The following is a 24,993-nucleotide window of genomic DNA, read 5'->3' on the forward strand; positions in this document are numbered from 1 at the left end:
TGGTCACAAAGACAAGGTATGAATTCTAACACAGCATTTAGTCGTTGGAATAATCATTCTCCTTTTCAAACAAATTACCCACCCATGAACCAAATGCAGTACCCACCCTTTAATACGATGAATTTTCTACCCATACAGCAACCAAGTCTTCCTTTTCCTGATCCTACCATATGGAATCCTTGGGCTCCCCAGCAATCATATTTTAATCAATGGAATCCGAACTGGGCAGCCCAGCAGATGCCATTTCCTCAGCATCAACAGTCTCTTTCCTTACCATCCAATACTCCTCCGAATAACCAAGCAATTAGACCACAACTGCCTGTGCAACCCAACCCCAACCCAAATAACAATAAAGCTCTACAAGCAATTGATATTCAAAATCAGCCTATCTCCCCCATGCAATGTAACGATATCCATCTTCGCTCAGGGAGAGTTGTTGAACCAATCATTGATGACATTACTGACTCTGATAAAGAGGAATTTGTTAAAGAAAAACCAGCTAACAATCATGCTGAAACAGTTGAATCAACATCTAACAACAATGATCAAACAACGGATCCGCCATTCCCTGAACGTCTGGCTCTCACCAAAACACTTGAGCAACTTGCTTTTAACCTTTTAGGCGAACTACAGAATTTATATGTTAAAATTCCATTGTTGCAAGCACTAAGAGATGTTCCCATTTATGCTAGGACTGTTAGAGATATTTGCATAAAAAAACCTGGAAAAAAAACTAAGGACCCCCTCACAGTTCATGTGATGGGTGAGCTGACTGCTTTAATGATAGAAAAAGATCCTCCTGTGAAATATGGTGACCCTGGTCACCCTACAGTAACAGTTCAGGTGGGAAAAACCTTTGTCTCTAAAGTTCTAGTAGATTTAGATGCTGCAATAAACATTATGACACTTGAAACAGCACAACTGCTGTAGTTAAAAAACTTTATTAGGGAAACTCCAACCATTCTAGAGCTGGATGATCGCTCTACAATTAAACCTGAAGGAGTCATTGAAGATCTAATAATTTCTGTAGAATCCTGGAATTACCCAGCTGATTTTATGGTGTTACAAACTAAAACAAAGTTGGGGGGTCATCCACTGATTTTAGGAAGACCTTGGCTAGCTACAGTGGATGCTTTCATCAGCTGTAGATCAGGATCAATGACCATCTCTAATGGGCAGGAAACCAAACAGCTTACCCTTTATCCTCATGCTACACCCATGATTAATAATGACAATTCTGTATGGATAGATTATGAGGATGAAGAAACCCAACCTATCTTGACTATCGGACAAGCTTTAACTTTCAAAGACTCTACCGAAGATGAATTAATCAGCAGCTTCATTTCTGAACCTTCTTCGGTCAGCCCAGAAATGTATAATCACTTCACTGCAATCTTGGAATCTGAATCTCAGCAGAACCTGAAAGCTAAAAATTTATCTCAGACAATAGTAGGCAGCCCCTCCAAAAGTACAACAATAGAAATTGAGCCTGGCAAAACATTAAATATAAATCCTAACTTAACTGATAATGAAAAACAACAGTTAATAAAGTTACTCCGGGAAAATAAAGAAGCATTTGCATGGGATTATACAGACATGAAGGGGATCTCTCCTGAGCTATGCACCCACCGCATTTATATTAAAGAAGGATCCCGCCCAGTCTGTCAACCCCAGCGGCGGATGAATCCCAATCTAAGGGAAATTGTGAAGGAGGAACTTCAAAAACTATTGAATGCAGGATTTATATACCCTATATTTGATAGTGAGTGGGTTTCCCCACTTGTAATTGTACCCAAGAAAAATGGAAAATGGAGAGTATGTGTGTATTACAGAGCTTTGAATAAAGCCACCCAGAAAGACCATTTCCCTTTACCATTCATTGATCAGGTATTAGATAATTTGGCAGGTAAGAAATTCTTTTCATTTTTGGACGGATTTAGTGGATATAATCAGATTAAGATTGCACCCCAAGACCAGGACAAGACCACGTTTACTAGCCCATGGGGGACCTTTGCTTACAGGGTCCTTCCATTTGGGCTATGTAATGCTCCAGCAACATTTCAAAGAGCAGTGATAGGGATTTTTTCTGATATGCTAAATGATTCCTTAGAAATATTTATGGATGACTTTACTCCTTATGGAGTGACTTTTGAGGATGCACTACAGGATCTTGAAAAAGTACTTAAGCGATGTGTAGAAGCACACCTTGCCTTAAGCACTGAAAAATGTCATATGATGATGAATCAAGGTATTGTATTGGGTCACTTCATCTCATTCCTAGGAATTCAAGTCGATCCAGCCAAAATACAGGTAATTCAGACCCTCCCTATCCCCAAAACACAAACTGATGTAAGAAGCTTTTTAAGACATGCTGGATACTATAGAAGATTTATTAAGAATTTTTCCAAAATAGCTTCTCCTCTATTTGTGTTATTAACAAAAAATGCTGAATTTAAGTGGACTGATGATTGTGAAAAAGCATTTAATGAACTTAAACATCAGTTGTCTACAACTCCCATTTTGAGAGGACTTGATTGAGCACTACCCTTTCATATATCCTCTGATGCCTCAGATACTGCAATTGGAGCTGTCTTGGGCCAAGAAGAAAATAGTCTTCCCTATGCCATTTATTTTATCAGTAAGAATATGACACCAGCTGAGCTGAATTATACAGTCACTGAGAAGGAATTCCTAGCAGTCATTTATGCTATCAATAAGTTTCGACATTATATTACTGGCTACACTACTTTTGTGCATACTGACCACTCGGCCATTAAATATCTAATGAATAAATCAGTTACAAATGCTCGAGTTACCAGATGGTTATTATTATTACAAGAATTTGACATCACAATTGTAGATAGGCCAGGTAAAGAAAATGTAGTTGCTGATTTCCTTTCTCGATTAAAAACTGATGAAAACATTCCAGTAGATGATTCTTTTCCTGATGAATATTTATTTGCAGTATCTGCTCACTCACCTTGGTATGCAGACATTGCCAACTATTTAGTTGCAGGAAAATTACCGTCACACCTATCACACAGGGACAAAAGAAAGATCATCCAGCAAAGTGCTAGGTACAGCGGGATAAGCAGGTGTCTTTTCCACACAGGAATCGATCAGGAAATACGGAGATGCATTGGTGAAGATGAAATTTATGATGTATTAAAGGCTTGTCACGATGGCCCTTGTGGAGGGCATTTTGCAGACAAAAGAATAGCACACAAGGTACTCAGAATGGGTTATTATTGGCCCTCACTCTTCAAAGATGCAAGGAAATATGTGAAGGCCTGTGATAGCTGTCAAAGAATGGGCCAGCCTAATCACAAGGATGAAATGCCACTTAATCCCCAGGTAATTCTTGAACCTTTTGAGAAATGGGCATTAGATTTTATGGGTCCCATTAATCCCCCATCCAATCAAAGAGTGTACATATTAGTATGCATAGATTATATGACTAAATGGGTAGAAGCTAAGGCACTCCTTAAAGCTAATGAAGAAGCAGTACTAACATTTTTATTTGAAGAGATCTTTGTTAGGTTTGGATTGCCTAGAGAATTAGTCACGGATGGAGGACCTCCTTTCAACTCTCATGGCTTCAAGGATACACTTCAGAAATATCATATTAAGCACAAAATGACTACACCGTATCACCCCCAGGCGAATGGGCAGGTAGAAAGCACCAATAAAGTCATAGAAGCCATCTTGACAAAAATAATAAAGGAGAATAGAAGGGACTGGTTTCAAAGGTTGCCTGAGGCACTATGGGCCTATAGAACTACCTGGAGGAATACTACGGGCTTTTCACCTTATGAATTAGTTTTTGAAAAAAATGTTGTTTTCCCTGTTTAGTTTGAAATCAAAACTTTAAGAACTGCTTTAGCTGTTAACCTTGACTTGACTGATGCACAGACAGCCAGGTTGCAGCAGCTTCAGGAATTGGACGAGAAGGGACTGGATGCCATCCATCAAACAACCATGATACAGCAACAAAGAAGCAGGTGGCATGACAGAACCATCAAGCAAAAGCAGTTCCAGAAAGGCAACTGGGCTCTACTCTATGACTCCCGTTTCGAGAATTTCCAAGGTAAGTTAAGAACAAGGTGGTTAGGGCCTTATGAAGTGGATGTTGTTTTTCCAAATGGGACAGTCAGACTTTTAACAATTGATGAGAGCAGAACACCACTACTAGTGAATGGGTATCGACTCCGTTTATATCAGCGGCCTGTTTTTAAAGAAGATTTTAAAGCTACTTGCATGGCAAATAGACACTATGCTTCCCTAGGGGAACTTGTTGTCCCTCAAGGCACTTAAATTTCTGTTTATTTATATATATTTTTTAGATTAGATATTCTTTTCAACTAATAATCCCTGCCAAGGGTTGCCATATTACAATCCATTATTTTGCAGATCTTAGCTTTGGAAAATGGCTGAGAACAAAAACTTCAAAGGAATCACTTTGCGAACTTGGGAATCCCGTTGCTGCAACACCATTTCCCGTTGCTGCAACACCGTTTCCCGTTGCTGCAACACCATTTCCCGTTGCTGCAACACCGTTTCCCGTTGCTGCAACACCATTTCCTATTGCTGCAACACCGTTTCTCGTTGCTGCAACACCATTTCCCGTTGCCGCAACACCATTTCCCGTTGCTGCAACACCGTTTCCCGTTGCTGCAACACCGTTTCCTGTTGCTGCAACACCATTTCCCGTTGCTGCAACACCGTTTCCCGTTGCTGCAACACCGTTTCCCGTTGCTGCAACACCATTTCCCGTTGCTGCAACACCATTTCCCGTTGCTGCAACACCAACTCTCGTTGCTGCAACACCAACTCCCGTTGCTGTAACACCATTTCCCGATGCTGTAATGCCTTTTTTTCAGTATTTCTCTCATTTATAAAAGCACCAGTTTCTCCACTTCAGCTCCCAAAGAAATGAATTACTATTTGCATAAAACATACCATTTCCTACCAAAAGAACCAGCCATACACTATGATGATTACAATTCTCCACTATTACTTCCCGTCATTTCTAAAAATCGCCGGTATTCTCATACTTTTAGACCCGCTTTAATCATTATGAATCCAGCAAAAGACAAGACAAGACTTTTCGACGCAGCAACCAAAAAGGTAAAACATAAAGGTACGCATGATTATGTATGGACATTAAATAATAGTTAATGTGGAGACGTTGATAGGACTATCGAATAATTGTACTTCCAATCATATCACTTACTCGTAGCTTTTTGGGGGGGGATTACCAAAGCGCTGTCATAATTGTATAGCACACCAACTGCCGCCGCCCTTAACTCTCCCGGTAATATGTAAAAGTCATCTCATCATGGCATGTTACCATTTGCAACGATTTACTCTGGACTGAACTCGGAAGCTTGCCTCTGAACTGATAATTTTCACTGAAACAACAGCTATGGGAGGAAATCTCATCACATACGAACCTGGCACAACAGCACTTCTTGAACTCTATCCCGAGGCCTATCAAATCTTCTTGCAAGCGGGATGGCTAGATTATTTTAGGAGACTTCCAGATTTCGACGCACAACAAGTCCTTAAGTTTGCATGCAATTTAACAGAAGGGTTTTCCGTCGTTCAGGGAGTTCAAATTCCAGTCACAGAGGAAGTCATAGCCCAAGTTTTCGGGCTACCAGCTAATGCCATGCGGTGGTTCAGTAGGAAGCACCTGATCCTTAATGCGCAACAGGATTTTCTTCAACCAGGCGAGCAGGTGGAACCCAAGGGCAGAGGCGTAACACTTCAATCACTGCCTCAACCGTGGTCGAAAGTTGTTGAATTTGTAAAGCAATACCTGACGTGTGAAGGCCGGTACCAGGTAATTTACTAGCACGATTTCGTCTTGTTGAATCACTTGAGGCATGGTCAGTTGATAAATATGCCATATTATCTATTGGGATGTCTTAAAAATATGTCACGTTACACTGTCAACGCAAAGCGTCCGCTCCATTCCTTGAAACACCACCGTCTAGCTCAATTATTGATAAATAAGGGCCTTGCCTTAAATAACCCCCCTCCCCTCATTAATCCCCACCAAGAGGCAGAAATCCCTCAGCCAGAGCAGGAAATTCCTCATCAGGAAGAGGAAATTATTCACCAAACTGAGGACATACCTCAGCAGGATGAAGAAATCCCTCAGCAAACAGAGGACATTCTAGAACAAATACCCAAAGAAATCCCTCAGCAAACAGAGGACATTCCAAAGGAAATACCCGAAGAAATCCCTCAGCAAACAAATGATATTCCAGAGCAAGTGCCCGAAGAAATCCTCCAGCAAACGCCCCCACAAGTTGCTGAAAATGTACAATCAGCAGTAGAAATACCCACGGAAACAACCCCATCCCCCAATAAAACCAACCCATCCGTCCCTATACTTGGTATTTCTACCAATGACTCTGATGATAACATCCCTATTACCCTTCTCAAATGAAAGATGCAGCAGAAAAATGAAACCCCACCGAAAAGAAGAAGAACTAGGGCTTCGGCTAAAGCAGCAGCTATTTCCGCCACTGCCCCTATTTTAAAGAAAGCTAGCTGAAAAAGAAAAATCTCTGAATTCTCTTCTTTTCTACCCAAGCCAAGGACTCAGTCGTCTGTAACAACTGAATCCCCTAGCCCCACTCTCCCCAGCCCCCTACCTATCATGTTAAAAACTCGTACTTCCACCAGCCCTGGAAACTCCCCTCCCTCACCCTCTGGGGCTGAGATGCAGAGTGTTCACAGTGTCGTGACATTATCTTTTGAGGCAGCTGTCACACAAGAACCAGCTGCCGACACCCAAGGTAATATTGGCCAAGTGGCTGCAACACAAGAAACAACCACTACCCCACCATGTGACACACAAGAACCACCTGTTTATAAATGTTCAAATCAATGTTGAAACACAACCTCTGCCTCCACTGGAACCTGCCACTCCACAAGTTCAGCCTACCATATCTGCCCTGCAGGAAGAAATTGAATTTCTGAAATCCCAAATTCATGATTATCAGGAGGAAATAATAAGGGTCAAAGAAGCTTATCAAAATGAACGTAACCTGCACATTTTAGCACGGGTAGCATCTGTAGTGGAGAAGAGTAAAGAGAATGAATATCTATGCGCCAATTGTGGTGAGATATACACTCAAGCAGGATACAAGGTAGTTGCAGAATCAATGACTGGAGTCATCCCAGAACCTTCTGCTGTTGTAGTTGAAACGAAAGAACTTGCTACAGAAGCAAAAACAGAACCACCACAACCCTCTGCTGAAACAGAGAAACCTGCTGCAACACAAGAACCAGCAGACCCTCCAAAAATGGTGCAAGAGAAAACAGAGCAACCTGCTGCAACACAAGAACTAGTAGGTTCTCCAGAAACTGTGCAGGAGCAAACAAAAGAACTTGCTGCAACACAAGAACCAGTAGGTTCTCCAGAAACTGTGCAGGAGCAAATGGAAGAACTTGCTGCAACACAAGAACGAGGAGGTTCTCCAAAAACTATACAGGTGGAAACATAGCAACTTGCTGTAACACAAGAACCAACAGGATCTCCAAAAAGTGTAAAAAAAGAAAAAGAAGCATTGGATGTTTCACAGGAATCAGCAGGGAATGAAGAAGAAGACATAAAGTCACCCCGCCCTACCCAAATTGTTATGGAAGAAGAAGAAGAAACATTGGCTGGAAATGGAAAAGAAGACATCGAATCACCCCGGCCTACTCCAATTATCACAGAGCAGAAAATTCTTGTTGATGCCTTTACACAAACTGAACCTCCCACTGTCAGTGATGCATGCATAGAGACCGCTAGTTTTCAAGAATTAAAAGGAGAATGGTGGAGAGAATATGAGCTGTCACAAGGGAAAGCATTCCAACAGCAAAAGGGAATCTGGTTCAGTTATGCATATAAGAATTGGGAAGCACTTGAGCAGTCTAGAGCTCAGTACAAAGAAATTAAGGAACTAAAAGCTAGACTGTCCCAGATTTTTGAGTTAGTTCAAAGAATACTTGCTACAAGAAAACCCTCTTTCAACTATGCAGCATTTTTGAGGGAACGACTAACATTCTTACAGATAAAGGCAGTTAGAGATGGTAGACCTTATCAGGTGATTACATCAGAACAATTTATTGAAACCTTTGCAGAGGCACCCAAAAATGATCAGAATTTGTTGTGTGAGCTTTATCTCCACAACGAAGCCATGTCTGAAGATAGAAAAATGAATATACTCCCTCTTGTTGGCGACATACAACTCGGAGCTTTCATTTCCTTTCTAGCCAACCAACTCACTTGGCAAAACGCCTTCATCTCAGCACAACATAATGAACAGAACTGCCTCCTTTGGATTAGGGCTGAACCTCAAAATGCAGCTACTTTCATTGCACAGCACCAAAGAATGTTAAGTGAACCTGGAATGACTGATCACATTAGGCAACTACAAGCAGTGGTCTTGCGAGATTGCCAACACTATGTGAGAATGAAGGCACCTTTGGCTATTAAAGCCAACAACCTATTCTGGGAAAACTGTCCCAAGGAAAGGCAGGAGTATCATCCCTATAATCCACCTAATCTACAGGCAGCAATTTCAAGGGTACCTTACTATGTTAGATGTATGGAACAATGTGCTGAAAAATGGATTGGCTACAGATTTAAATTTCCCCTCTTATGGTTATCTGGTCAGCAATACAAGGGTCAGTTTGGATTATCCAAAAAGGAAGAGGCGGCAGCATGGAGGCAACTAGAGACTGTCTGTGGGTTCAGAGACAAATTTGATAACACTTTCTATAGCTACTGTCTCAGTAATTTACACTGTTCATCCCAGTACTCCGACTCAGATTCAGAGTAAGCATTGCATGAGGACATGCAACCCTTTCAGTTGGGGGGGATGTTAGGACTCCAAATTGACCATTTTTGACCTTGTATTTTTGCTATAATATTACCCTTTTTCAGTCCATAAGTTGAAAGCTTTGATTATATAATGACCCAATCATTCCAAGGTATGAAGTAACTCTCCACATTACTATATGTTTAATTATTCATTACATATTCATGTTATCTTTATAATTATCTTTGGAGAAGTTAACCAAGTTGCTAAGTAATCGTTGAACTGTCTAAAGTCTGTAGAAATTATAATTCGTAGTTGCTGCAACACCAGAAACAACAACTACGTAGTTGCTGCAACACCAGAAACAACAACTACGCAGTTGCTGCAACACCAACAACAGCAACTATCTAAAGCAGGGAAAACGTTATACCGGAAAAGACAAACAGCAACTATCAGAAGTTCGGCAGAGTTCCATGCTGACACAACACGACCAGCAACTGTCTAGAAAGGGTAAAACACGGTTACAGTTGCTAAAACACCAGGAACAACATGAGTTTACTAAATCAGCAACAATGAAGCGGCAAAGGATAGTACGAGGATTCCAAGAAGACGGTTGAAGTTTGTTTACCAGCTGTGTAACAGTAAGAGACCAAGAAGGAATACACCGTCACACTGTTGTAACGGCATCCTGTAACAAGGATGGATTTCTTATTTTTGACAAAAAGGTTTAACTGAATGAACTATGACGGTCTATTGTAATAGATGTCTCCTCTATAAAGAGGAGACATCTACAGTAGAAAAGCGGGGGGGGAAAAGGAAACAAGTTGTAAGGGAAATTTTGAAAGACAAACAGCAAGTCTGAATCTTTATTGTAACTGGACATTTTGGCAGATGAATAGAAGATTGTTCTGAGCACCTAATCCAGCATTTGTGTTCTGGGGAATCTTGTGAGAGGGACAGGGCCCACCTTCTTCACAAGATTCACCCATTTATTTCCTGTCAGTGTGTGAGTGTGTTTGGTAATTTCCTTTTGCTGGTACTCTGTTTGGATTCTGTAGCATTACCTCTGATAATTTCCTTTTTGCTGATACTCTGTTTTGTTAATTGCTTGATATTGTAAAAGAATACTTCACCAGTAGTTTGGAATTGCAGTGTGTATTAGCAACTTGGTTACAGGGGCAGGTGCTGAACATCCTTACCCTGAGGATAGGGTCCTGATCCTCTGCTAACGGAACAACCATTATTTCTCTTTGTAGATTTGTATTCTTAGTTAACTGCTTTCATTTTATCTCTGCAATATATTTTAACTGTTATAACATAGAGTAAGGAGTTTGACAGAAAATAGAATCATGTATACTACAGCTTTTAATGCTTTTAGAATTAAGTACATACAGTACGAGGTCACCTTTGAAATAAAAGGACTTTCCCGGGTTGACAAATTAATGTGGTACTCGACTGTTTAATCAATAAACAATTCAAGCAGCCAACACACGTCAATCTTCCCAATGGTTGATTTCAATGTCAAACATTGTATAACCATATTTAACATTGCCTAGTCATGTCCTAAGTTGACTTTCAACAATCCAAACCACATAAATCTGGCTCGGCTTCTAAATCTTCCCACATAATGAATAATGAAGGTGGTTGAACTCAGGTGGTAAGGAAGAAAAAAACATTAGGGAATCTAGGAACTAATCCCAAAAATCCTTAATCCCTAAGGCTCCAACTAACTCTACCTAGTATAGAACTGGTAATCATAGAATTTTTTCCCATCCACTATTGCTTCATTCTTGGGTAAAGGAAGTAATAGTTGACGCTAATGTATAAATTAAATTTCAATGATAGGATACCCCAAGGATTGTTTGCTTCAATCCTTTTCTATTATGGATAACTCTTTGGCGCTCTCTAAGAGCTCGATGATAATCAAGGAAATATGTATGATGTTAAATGTTTGAAAGTGAAAGGGGCCACCTGGTATATCTGAGAATTAAGTGGCTCTATAAGGATACATATTGTCTCCTAGTTTTTGAGTTCAATTAGCATGACATATATTACATGTTTGGAAAAAGTAAAAATTCCAAGCTTTTTGTTTTGCCAAGGGTGGACATATTTACATCAATCATTATGAAGGGAAAGGTGGTGTTTTTGTATCAATATCCTATTAATTATCTAGTGTCTTTGTCCACCATGGGACTAACTCCTCACAACTATTGATTTGGGTGTTTTTTAATCTAGAGGATGAGTTCTCATGCTTAGATAACATATATGGCTCCAATGATTTGGGAAGTGTTGTTCCTTGAGATGTTCCTGGTTGTTTAGGAATGATGTTAATGCATATTCAAACTAACTCTTGGCCTCAAGCTTGATCTTTGGCCAAAGGTGGTTCCCTTAGCTATTGATAAAAGTTGGTTGTTCACTTTCGCTAAGTCGAAGTCTATTCCTTTAAGCTCATAATGTTAGATTTAGATTTTAAAAGAAGACAAATAGGGTTGAAGAAAAAAGGGTAGAAGAATGGGATAAAAACATTGCAATCCTCTTAGATAGATTTTTTTCCATTGGGAACAGAGTCTCAAGTAGTAGAGCATGATAACTGATATGTAGAAGGTGGAAAAACTAAGAAAAACATTAATCTCAAGCACAACAAAATGCAAGGGATTTCTTGGTGGTCTGTGATGAAAAAGCAATGGTTCATTGAGCATTTAACAAATGAATTTAGCAATAAAAATGAATTCCATGAAGTGAACTTAATTGATTTCAAGAAAAATGATAATAAACTACAATTTTATTACATCCTTTGAGTATATAAAATATAGAAAAGGGTCTTTACTAAAATCCTTTCAGACATAAGAAAAAATATACTCTTGACGATGGAGAATGTACCAAATTATTAAAGTTGTAAATCATAATTGAATTTGAAAAGAACAGGCATGGAAATATAGAATCTTAAGACATAACATATGAAAAGGAAAACAATGTCTTGTCAAAAATGAGCCACAAATCCATATATTGCCCCTTTAGTATAAGAAAATTATAGAGATATCCCATCAGGATTTTATAAGAGCATGTCTCTAACTACACAAAAACTATATTAACCTCCCTCTCCCTTGATGAAGTCTTAGACTATATTATTTATGGTCTTCAAATGTTGATTTGGTTGCATGGAAAAATTGGAACTGATTCTTTAGGATAACATTACAATTTTTGAAGAAGTCAACACTCAAATTTCTTTATCATCACTTATTTACTGAGAATAGAACTTATTTTTTATGCATTATCCACTAGACATTTTGAGGCAAGATCATTTCTATTTTGAGGAAATCTTGTATGAGGCTCTTTGGACCTATTAGATATTCCTTTTAAGTCTCAGACCCGAGGTTTATGGAAATGCTATGAGAAAATTCAGGCCTCCTTTCTATGAATTTTTCATATTGATTTGAGAATTCCTCTTAACATGTGTTTGTGGGTCTGGTTGAGGTTCATTGCATATTTATTTGAGGTTTGCTTCTGAGGCTCTCTCGATGGAAAATATAGAAGTGTCACCTCTATCATCAGTAAAGTTGACTAAGGTACAAAACAATATCTGCTAAACTAGGGTTTCAATGTACTATTTTTCATCCTTATCAGGGATTTGAGCACAAATATGTATCACTGTTACCTAAAAAATAAATTCTAACAAATTAAAATGTGCCTTAGAAAAATTGTGTCACAAATCATACTATTGCCTTGTGTTTTCATTGTTCTTGAAGTTTTTAACTATTGATTCTAAGAGATAGATGAATAAGGTTTAATAGTTAGATGTGTTTAAGAGAATATTTTCTATTGTTTATATAAGTGTATTAAAGCAGTGTATTGAGGTATGTGCAATCATCAATAACACTTAGTAGTGAGTGATATTGTTGTAGTAAATATGATGGTGTGAATTGAGAAAATAAATGACAAAAAAATCCAAGTGAGTATTTGAGCCAAAGTAACTTCACTATACAAAACTAAGATATTAAATTTGGGAAAAAGGAGAGAGCATTGGCAACAAGAAAAGAGTTTAAAGGGTAGATCATATCAATGGTATACATATTTAGGCCTATTCTTGCCAATCAATGGCATACTTGACATCGTCTAAAAAATGTGATACTATGAGGGTTTAGATAGAGTATGCATCAGCCAGATTTTCTCTAGTGGAGACAAGAATTTTATAGATGTTTTTACAAAGAATTCAAAGAAGTAGAGTGATAGCTTGTCACCATTGCATAGCTGAGTATAATTAAGGAGAGCACTCCTACAATTCTTATTGTTTCAGTGCTGCTATTTATGATAACATATGGCTAAGAGGAAATCATCCATCTAGAGTTTGATGCATTAATGTCAACTAGTAAGAATATCTTATATTGATGTTGATGATAAATTTATGTAGGCTTTCATGATTGCAAGTTTGATACATTGTTGCTAGGACTTGAAGTTATTGATGAGCAGAGGTTTATTGTTGTTGATTTTGGCTTAGTTTCCAAATTGTCTTGATTATTGGATATCATTGGTACAGTGATGTAGTTGAAGCATATTTTCTTATTGAGAAAATATTTTTTGATACTTTGAGTATGGGAAGTTGTTATCACTTTTGATGACCATATACCATTATTACACATTGAAAAAGTCAACATATTTTTCATGTTTTTATTTATTATCATTTTGAGCACATGTGGATCTAGTTTGAAAATTGGGAAACATGGTTGACTAAGGTGATTTGAAGGTTGGAACCTTCAAGAAAAGTGTTGGCTTTCTAAGAAGGGTGGTAGGGTGGTGCAAGGTGGAGAGTGTAGTCTCCTTCAGGTTGAATCTTGAGAACACTTTAGAGGGGCAAGGTGGTGCTAGGCTAGGTTAGAGCCTATGCAAGGTGTTGGAGAATCCTTTTAGTCAAAGATGATAAAGTCGGTTCCTTCAGTTTCAGCTTAATAATTGGAAGGTAGATCTCACAAGTGTAGAGATAGAAATGCAAAAGAAGCATGCATCCAAATGATCAAAGGAAGTATCCAATATTGCAGTAGTATCAAAATCTATTATAGCTAATGAAGAGATTCAATTTGGTTATCCAACTCCCAAGATTGATGAAGCCAAATATCAAATATTGGAATCTAGAATGGAAGCCTATTTGAAAGCTCATGGATATGATGTTTGGAAATCCATTATTTTTAGAGACATATCTACTAATGAACCTTGAAGGTACAATACAAAAGACATGAATGTCACTCTTAATGATCAAGGGTTAGCTAACTACATGCAATGAGTTGTTAGAGGTTTTGTGCAATTGAAGTGAGGTCAACTGAATGGAAGAGTGGTTGACTTGAATGGAAATGAAGGTTAACCTAACACCCATGAAGGGACATGACTATTTGTTAGGCAAGAGATGTCACACGTAACTAAAATGAAGGGAAGATGGATGGAAACAATGAAATTGACCAAAAAAAAAGTAATTGAAGGAACACAAAAGTCATGCAAAATACAAGGAAAAGTGAAGCATCTAGGATGAGCTCACTCTAAGCCGAGTTATGAAGGGAGATTATGCAAAGTCAAGAAGATTTGCTTTGCGAAGTTGTTGGTTGAGTGTTGTGGAAGGTCTTAATGTTGTGGGGGATTTGTGCAGGATGAAAGGCCAAGGTTCTTAGTTGGTTAAGAGCTTCCAGCCGAAGGACTACATTTCAGTTGTAATTTTTTGTTGTACGCTATATTTCTACACAAGTTGTGGTAGTGAGTGGTTTAAGGCTTGGACCAACCGAACATGTAAAATGTGGTAAATTGAATTTGTATATTGAATTGAATTTTTATTGAAGTATTATGGGGAAGAATTTAGGAGCTCCCCCTCCTATATCATTGTATTGTATGTTAGAAATTGTAGCAAAGAAGGGTCAATTTGACTTGTGCCTTAGTAAAATTGAGTAATTCGATTTTCCACATCAGTAGGATGACTTGGATTGAATTTGACTTGTGTAACATGGTCGTTTCTAGTTAGATCAATAAATTCGAGTTATAGGATTGTAGTAGAGTTGTGCATGTAGTGATTGCTAAAATTTAGCAATCTAGTTTAGTTATTTTTAGTTGAACTTAGTGAACTGAGCTCGAGTAATTAATTGATTCAATTGAAGGTCAATTGAGTAGTAGAACTTTTGTTAACTCAATGATCTCTTAGTTAAACTAACCAATCAGCTAAAAATAGCCGATACATGCATGGAATTTGAAATTCCTAGCTAGAGTGGAGGAAAAAGGCACATTGTAATTATCAATTGTATACTAATTGAGTGTATAGGCTTGACATTGATGCAGGTGATCAATTCCTTGGGATTTGTGGAAGGAAATAGGGAATTACCTTATTATTTAGGAGCCTAATTTCTCTTGAATTGTGCAAGGAAATAGGATGAATATAGGGCTTTGAATTGGCTAAGCATTGGCTAGAGAAAGACATTCAGTAAGAGAATAGGTTTAGAGTGTAGGGTGTGCTTTAGGATTGAAGCAATACATTGTAATAGTTTCTCATTCTCAATTAGTTAATGAAAAATAGTGAAGGGGTTTTTCCCAATTGGGTTCCCCTGTAAAATCATTGTTTTCTTGTGGTTTTAATGGTTGCATATCATTGCATGTGTTTCTAAATTATGACTTTCATTTCACATAATAGTAGAGGAAATTTGTAATCTCTTATTTTCAGTTCAAATTCATCAGTAGTAGAATTTTTTTTATTAATTTCTACATGGTATCAGAGCTTGAAATCACAATATAAACCAGTCAATAGGTCTTCTCCTTCAGAAATTTCAATTTACAGATTCAGTGAAGCAAATATTTTTTGTGTGAGAAAATATATTTAAACAAATTGAGATTGGAGTATTCCATGGATCTAACCTTGAATTTAATAGCCTGGAAGGACAGGATCGAAGTTGTACTCAATGATAATGGAGTGTTGGAGTACACACAAAATAACATTCCAAAACCAACAATATCATATGGATAGCAGTTAGCCCAATGGAGGAAGAATACTACAAAATCCAAGAAGATCATCCTGGAGGGTGTGAGAGATCACATAGTCTCAAATTTAAATGGAAAAAAAACTCTACTTGCTATGTGGTGTAGGAATTTACTAGGTAAGTTCCTCAGATAGAACACAAAAGGACACCGCTCACCAATAGATCACAGATCAATACACTAGTATTCTTGACATGGTTAAAACCCTCAAAGAGGGAAAAAAATCCACGACTTGAGTCAACATGGCCACTTTAGGCAATTTATTAATAAAATAAAGAAAATTTACATAAGCTTCTCTCATGAATGGTCACCTTACAAATGACCCTCCATGCTCTTTAAATAGAGATCATGTACCAATCGGATGTTAAGCGATGAATCAAGTGTCAGTAATACGAGGAGAGAATGAATTGTCGGATCACTTCATGTCTAGAACGTATCGTGTCCGTCGGATTGTAAGTTACAAAAGTACATAGTAAAGAAACACACTTTACCTAACTCTACACTAGACCAAGTTATACTTAACTATTTCCTATGTGTCAGAATATCCTAACATCCCCCCTTAAGAACAACTTGAGATAGGATTGAAGGATGTACAAATATGACACAATAGGAGAAGGAAGGAGGCATTAGAGCCTATCCCCCCTTAGTAACAACTTCCTGAACTCTAACCATAAATCGAAGTTTAGTAAACTTCGCCTATGTGAGAGCCTCTGTAAACATGTATGCAACTTGACCATTGGTTGAACAATATTGCACTTCAACAACATGGTCATGAATGAGCTTTCCGATGAAGTGCATGTGTAGTTCAATGTGTTTATTGCACTGATGTTGGACTGGATCTTTTCATAGTTAAATGGAACTTTGATTATCACACCAAATTGTAGTCGAATGCTGTTGCTGAAAGAAAAACTCTAACACGATCTGACGAAGCCACATGGCTTCCTTACTAGCTTCTACGACGCCATGATATTATGATTCTGCTGAAGAAAGAGAAATGGCACTTTGTTTCTTGCAAGCCCATGTAATAGGTCCAGAACCAAGAGTGAATACATAACCTGCAGTAGACTTTTGATCATCAGGGTCGCCAATCTAATCGGAATAATTGAAACCAACCAATAGAGGAGATGCTTCTACACTGTAATGAATCCCAAACTAAATTGTACCTCAAACATAACAAAGTATTCTTTTAGATTCTTTCCAATGACTTTCATGTGGGTTTTTCATAAGCCGATCAATAAGGCCAACAAGAAAGGAAAGGTCGAGACGATTATTGGTCAGATACAAAAGTTTTCCTACAAGTTGATGGTATAAGGTAGCATCAACTTCAGGGGAAGTACAAGTGACTGAAAGTTTGGCTCCAGCCTGAAAGGGAGAAGGGGATGGCTTATAGTTTTCCATGTGAAAGTGGCATAGAATATCACATGCATGCTTGGACTGGGAAAGGGAAATACCTTCCTTGGATTTCAAGACTTGAAGACTAAGAAAATAATGCAAGTGTCCTAAGTCTGTCATTTCAAAATGATTTTTAAGGCTAGACTTCACATGGTTTATAAGGTTGGGATCACTACCAATAAGGATAAGATCATCAACATAAAGATCAAGAATGATAAGAGACTTACCCACTTTGTTGGTGTAGACAGTATTGTCAGAATGAAACCTAGAAAAGCCAGTATCTAAAAGAAAGTTATCCATTTTGGGATACTAAGCCCGAGGGGCTTGCTTGAGACCATAAAGGGATTTATTAAGCTGACATACAAGGCTGGAGTCTATTTGTATAAAGCCATGAGGTTGTTCCATATAGATTTCTTCATGCAAGTCCCCATGCAAGAAGGCATATTTAACATCCATTTGATGGACTTCCCATTTGAAAGAGGCAGCAAGGGAAAGAACAAGGTGAATAGAGTTCATTTTAGCAATAGGGAAGAAGGTTTTAGTATATTCAGTGCCTTCAACTTGTGAAAATCCCTTAGAAACAAGACGAGCTTTATGTTTATCAACTTTTCCATATAGTACAAACTTGGTTCTGTAAACCCATTTACATCTAACAACTTTTCTTCCCTTTGGAAGAGGAACAATATCCCATGTATCATTTGCCAATAATGAATGATATTCTTCATTCATAGCTGTTTCCCAATTTGGATGGCCTGAAGCTTCTCCAAAGGTGTCAGGATCATAATTCGTTGAAGCTTAAGCCAGTAAATAAGAGGCTCTATCACACTGAGAACGTGCATGTCACTGATCTATAGGATCACCTGCAATAGAACTTGCTGCATCCCGAGCAGCAAAGACCCATTTTGGAAGCTAAGGAGCTGAAGGAGGATCCTGAGAAGGTGGGGGAGGATTGTCATCCTTGCTGTCATCATCTGAAGAAGAAATATTTTCAGAAGTAGAAGGGATAGAGAGAGGTGGCACATCTGCTGAACTAGGTTCGTAGGCTGATATATTTTCAGCAAACTTTACATCTCTTCTAATGATAACATTTTTGGATTTAGGTGAAAGAAGTTTATATCCTTTGACATCTTCAGAATATCCAACAAAAATAAATTTTTCACTCTTAAGTTCTAAGGCTTTATGTTTCTCATCGGGAATAGGGGCCCATGCTTCACTTCCAAAAACATGAAAGTGACTTACATCTAGTTTAATTGAGCTCCATGCTTCTTCTTGAGTGAAATTATTTAAAACCTTAGTAGGAGTGAAATTTACTATGTAATTTGCACAGTTAATTGCTTCTGCCAAAAAATTAAGACTAAGTCCTTTAGATTGAAGCATACATTTAGCCATTTCCTTTAAGTTGTGATTCTTCCTTTCATCTACACCATTCTGTTGTGGAGTATATGGAACAATATGTTGCATTTGAATTCCACGCTTAGTGCAAAAGTTGATGAATTTGTTGTTAACATATTTTCTACCATTATCAGATCTTAGCTTAAGAATTTGATGTCCAAGTTGTTTCTCAGCAAACGCCTTAAAAGAAAAGTACATGTTAAATACTTCACTTTTGAGTTTTAAGAATTATACCCAAGTGCGTCTGGAGAAATTATCAATGAAAGTTAAGAAATACTTGTAGCCAGAGAATGAAACAAGTTGAAGTGGACCACATAAATCACTATGCACAAGCTGTAAAGGGGTTGAGGCATGCCAAGAGGCTCATTTTTCAAAACTATCCTAATGATGTTTTCCAAGTACACATCTGGAACAAACACCATCTCTGCAAGATACCATAGGAAGATCTATCACCATATTTTATTTACATAGATTTTGAAAGGAGCAATAGTTTAAGTGACCAAATCGCTCATGTCAAATTTTTCTCACTTCATCATTATGACCAAGAAATACCAAGGGAAGAGTTGATGAACCAATTTTTTTAAACTTATACAACCTTGTAGAATCATCAACAATGCCAGTAGCTAAAATCTATCTAGGATATCTTAGGTCCTTAATTACAACATCATGAGGTGAAAATTCAACAATTTTACCTTCACCTGAATGAGTTATCTAATATACAGATAGAAGGTTGCAGGATAAGGTTGGAACACATAATACATCATTAAATTGACCACTGGCTGGATGAATAGTTCCAGTCCCTACAACACTAAGAGATCTATCATCACCAACATATATATTTTTGGTGTTACAATCATTTAAAGAAGAAAACATGGCTTTGTTTTTGGCCATGTGATAAGAAGCTCCAGAATCAATGAGCCACTCATGAGAGTGAGAAGAAGAAGATACATTTAATGCATAACCAGAACGAGATTCTTGACAACCACATGCAGAAAGTGTTATTCCTGAAGATGAAGTTGAAGTTAAAGAGTGCTCCAAAAGGATGTTATGCTTCTTCATTGTTGCTTCCAAGGTTTCCATCTTCTTAAAGAATTTGGATTCTAAGTGGACATCTCAATTACAAATGTTGAATGTCTATCAGTCTTCTTCCCTTTGTTTTTATTTGCCTTATCATTTTGTTGAATTGATTTTTCATTTTGAGATTGGAAGTGCTTAGGACACTTGGTTGATTTAGGACCATTCCTTTTAGGATGCTGCTTCTTAGGATTCTTTGAACTTGGTTGCTGTTGGGCGACTAAGGATTTCTTAGAAGAGTTTCCAAGGTTAAGAGGACCAAGATGTAAGAGTTTTTCTTGTTCTCTTATTAAGAATCAAAAAACGCATCAAAAGAGGGGGACTTGTAGGTTTATCCTTGAGAAATAAAGGTTTCTCTAGTAGAATGGAAGGTGGTAACAAACACAGAGTAGGCTGGTCCTAACTTAGTAAGAATGGAATAGATAAGGCTATGATCTTCTTTCTTAACCTTAACACCTTCCAAGAGAAGTCTAAGGGTCTTGAACTTGGACAAAAAATATTCTATGGAAGAAATATTATTGGGGTCCAACGTAAGCAACTCATTTTCGAGTTTATGGGCTCTAATTTCATTTTTAATTCCAAGAACTTTATTGAACTATTTCATTGCTTCATCAGGGGTATCAAGTTCTGCAATATGGAATCTAAGGTCTAGAGAAATAGACATCCCTATCAACCCACGTGCTTGATCTTGCCTATTTTCCCATTTGAATGCCTTATCTTCATCTTTAGGTTTATATTCTTGGCCTGAGGCTATTCTATAAAGACCTTTACTTCTAAGTGAATCCACAATGTAGGATAACCATTGGAAGTAGTTGGTGCTGTCAAGAATAACTTGGCATGGAATTTCGTTTTTAACAGAAAATGAGGCTGTATATGCTGAAACTAAGTGTTTCAATGGAAAGATCTCGAAAAATTAGGCTGATTAAAATAACATCTTTGAAAATGACTTCTGGATGAAGAATTTATGGCTTTTTGAAAAAAAGTTGTTGACAATGCCGACAGAGTACGTGAATGTGCAGAAGTGAATGGTAATGTTATATTTTAAAAAAAAATCCCCCCTCTTTCCATACTTAACCTAATTAGCCCACTTTTAAAAAAAATTATGCGACCCACTTTTATAAATAAGTGAAAGTCACTTTAACAATGGTACTTTATGAGCTACCCACTAAATTGTAACTTAAATAAAATATAATGAGACTTTAAAATTATAAGTGACTCACTTTTTATAATGGGTACTTTAAAAATAAGTTACATGTGCTTTTTGAAAAAGTAACTCAACAAAAAAGGACTTGAACCCAAGACCTCTATTCTCATAAAGTAACTTTGGACCAAGTGAGCTAGTTTAAAATGTTAGTAATTCTTGGAAAAGATGAAGGGTTTTTTTTTTGCGTGCTTACTTGAAAAATTCCTTTTTGCCTACAAAACAAAAAAACACACAACCCAATACGAACATGCAAAAAAAAACCAAACCTTATGGCTTGAAGTTAGCTTTCACTGGAAACTATATATTTTACTCAATGTTTTTGATTTTTCGAGATCACACTAAGGCGTAGCAGACAAGAGCATATGCATGAGAAAAATCCTTCCTTTCTATTTCTGATTTGCCTAGATCACACAAAGTTACAGGGAAAAGAGCATACGTAGAAATGAAAGGTATAGATCTGGTAATAAAAAAATAGAGAGCTAAATAAACCGAAATAAACAAAGAGATGAATAACTAAAACTACAAATAAAGATTGTATACCTCTAGATCTTAAAAATGACGTAGCTAGGGCTACCAAAAACCTTTTCGCATGAAATGAAAGGGGTTCCTCACTAGAACAGATGCTCCTAACACAATAAATGAGTCCTCTTGGCCCAAAAGCAGTCAGAAACAATAGATATAGGAAACAACAGTTGGATGCAGTTGTACCGGCTTCAGATTTGGATCACCAATGGATACGACCCTCAAATAGCTCTGATACCATGTAGGAATTTATAGGGTAAATTCATAAGATAAAACACCAAAGGAAATCGCTCATAAACAGATCATAGATCAATACACCAGTATTCTTGGTGTGGTTAAAACCCTCAAAAAGGGAAACAGTTCATGGCCTGAGACAACACAACCACTTTAGACAATTTATTAATAAAAGAAAGAGAAACTACATAAGCTTTTCTCATGAATGGTCACCTTACAAATGACCCTCCATGCTCTTTAAATAGAGATCATGGATCAATCAGGTGTTAAGCAATGGATCAAGTGTCGGTAATACCGAGGAGATAATGAATCGTCAGATCACTCCATGTCTAGAACATATCATGACTATCAGATTGTAAGTTACAAAAGTACATAGTAAAGAAACACATTTTACCTAACTCTATACTAGACCAAGTTATACTTAACTATTTCCTGTGCGTTGAAATACCTAACATGTGGAAGACCCTCAGTGATTGATTCAAAAATAGCAGTGATGCCAAGAAATTGGCATTGAGGGACAAGTTTGGAAACATCTGCATGCATAAAAATGAAACCATTCCACATTACCTCTCTAGATTCACTCAGTGTCATGATGAGCTTGGAGGAGTTGGAGAAAATATACCATCTTCATAGTTAGTGATCTTATCTCTCCTAGGAATTTCAAAATCCTGGCACAACTACCAGGATTTTGTAAATGGAAAGGACAAATTGCCAAATTGGGAGAGACTTTGGTTTGATTTGGTGTAGGAATAAATCTAAAGGAACACCATAGATGGAGTAACATCCAAAGTTAAGGAGGAAGATAATTTTTCCTTGGTTGGGAAGAGAAAGAAATCTAAGGATAAGAAGGCCCAAATAAATCCATCTTCTAGCCAGAACAATGGAAAGAATAAGGACCTAAGCAAGATAAAAAAAATTCATTGCCATGAATATGGGCACTATGCAAAAACGTTTTCGCACAAGAATTCTATGAAGAAGCCTTCAGGAGGAGCAAGAGGTGAAGGAATTTCCTCACAATTAGAATTAGATTTCACCCTAATTGCATGCATGGCCAACATTGTAATAGGGAGTGTGGTATCTAGATTCGGGTACCTCATTCCATATGACAAGATGGAAAGAATTCTTCAGTAGCCTAGAGAAGAAGGATCTCTAGATGCGCATAAAACTTGGGGATGATGGGAGGTACAATAACTGTTATGAAACCAGCTCACAATATAGAAGAAGAGATAGATCAACGACTTCAAAATAAGCCTCTTCGAGGGGGTAACCTCCTTTACATTACACAAATGAAAAATTCTTGGATGATTCAACTGACAAAACCTCCTTTCTATATATAGGAGTCTAAGCAGTCATAATATAATCAAAGGCGACATAACAATAGTAATGTAGGGCACAATTATAATAATAGTGGGATTCTATGGGGCAAAATAGTAACAATATGGGGATTACATGGACACAACAATAACAATAAGGGGGTTGCACTAATAACAATTAGGGTTAACACTAGTAGTATAGGGACCTAACATGTCCTCTCCTCCAAAAAGGTATTGTCCTCAATGCTTGAGTAGTTCTCGATGCTTCTGTATAAAACTATCATCCTCCCATGTGGAATCTTCAGTGGGTAAGTTCTTCCACTTGATGAGATACTTTGAAATTAATCGATTTCGTATCTAACAGGTTCTTGATTCTGTGACTGCTTCAAGTTCCAATATGATTTTTCCTTCCTCATCAATTTCCAGCAATATTGTTTGAACTGGGAGCTTGTCACCTATAACCTTATTTAAGTATGAAACATGGAGAAATGGGTGCACTGGGGAAGATGCAGGAAGCTCCAATTTGTATTCCATAGTGCCAATATTTTGTAACACCTTGTAAGGACCATAGTACTTTGGTGATAATTTCTTATCCTTCTTAGCTTGCTTGAGGGACATTTGTTTGTATGGTTGTAGCCGTAAAAATACCTAATTTCCTACATCAAAACTTCTTTTGTTGCGATGTTGATCTACCTTTTGTTTCATTCGATTCTGCGCCAAAGTGAGGTTATCCTTTAAGAGTTGGAGAACTTGTTTTTGATGTTCGATGTAATCTTCCACTGCTTGAACCTTAGAATGATTGTCCAAGACTTTTTGGAGATCTGTAGAATTAGATGATTTCATTGTTTGAACCTCTAGTGAACATAATTGTGCAATTATGCCATGTTTTTATTTCTTTAGAAGATTTTTCATGATGTTAGAGATGATTATCTTTCCTGGTTTCCTTGTGATACCCCTTAATTCAACTTCCTTTCCTTCCTAAAAAAAATTCAAGAAAAGTTCTTGAAAAATAAAATTGATCGCACCCAAACATTGTAACCATTGGACTCCTAGTACAACATTGGCACCACCCATTGGAATGGAAATCATTGGACTATTCAATACATATTCTCCCATGGATAGCCTGATATTATGGCACTTTCCAGAGAAATTTATGGTTCCTCCATTTGCAACCATCACTTGACACTCTAGTGCTGGATATAGGAAGTAATTCAATTCCTTTGCTATCTTACAATGAATAAAATTATGGGTATTACATTTTGTGTGTTTTTCACATTATAGAGATCAAAATATTGCACCATCTGTAGTATCCATGTTACGGGTTCCTTCCCATCAAAATTCTTCATATCTATCTTTGGAACATGGTGGGTCTTCAATCCAATGTTAGATTCTATGAAATGATGATTAACATTTCTTTTTTTTCATCATGATTTTCCTTAACTACCCTTTCGCCATTAGTAAGCATTTCTTGTAGCAACTTTGTCAAATGTATCTTCAAATATTCCATGTTGCCTTTAAGTTTTTCTTCTATACCATCCATCTTAGATTCCATTCCATTCTTTAAACCATCCATCATAGCTTCAGTTACTTTTTATGAGAGCAAAATTTGTTGCACTTGGCCTTGTAATTTTGATATATCATGTTGCATTTCTTCCTCTTATTCATGTGTCATAGTAGAGATTTAGGGTTGATTACTATGTGTTTCCATTATATTTCTTCAAGTCATCAATTAATGATAATTATGCTACAGAATTCCCTTTGAATCACTTCAAACTACTTTCTCAAACAAAACTTATGAAAATAAAAAAAAATAAAACTACACATTTTCACTTTGTATGATATCTATATTGAAGCTAATGTATCTATGTAATTTAGGATCTACAAGGTCTGAACTTATGTCTTGTGGGATCCCTCTGAGTCCTCTTTCAAACCCCATAGGTGTGATTGAAATTGGATTCTTGAAGAAAGGGTTATGACCAATATCCCATGACGCCCTGATTATAGACTGGTTCAATAGAGCGAAATTGTACTGTGTTCCATG

The 24,993-nt window shown here is 37.3% G+C and overlaps 1 protein-coding gene across 1 annotated transcript in view; it reads left to right on the top strand.

Moving 5' to 3' along the window:
- Positions 1 to 7,319: 7,319 nt before the first annotated feature.
- LOC149182910 (alkaline ceramidase TOD1-like) overlaps positions 7,320 to 24,993 on the top strand; it is a 34,348-nt gene continuing 16,674 nt past the window's right edge. The window contains 1 exon segment of the mRNA XM_089414721.1: positions 7,320 to 7,488. Within this exon segment, the coding sequence (XP_089270847.1) occupies positions 7,320 to 7,488 (169 nt within the window).

This window comes from Pinus tabuliformis, chromosome 3_2 (assembly GCF_031772625.1).
Source record: "Pinus tabuliformis cultivar Carrire ecotype Pingquan chromosome 3_2, CPIR1, whole genome shotgun sequence".
NCBI classification, from domain to species: domain Eukaryota; kingdom Viridiplantae; phylum Streptophyta; class Pinopsida; order Pinales; family Pinaceae; genus Pinus; species Pinus tabuliformis.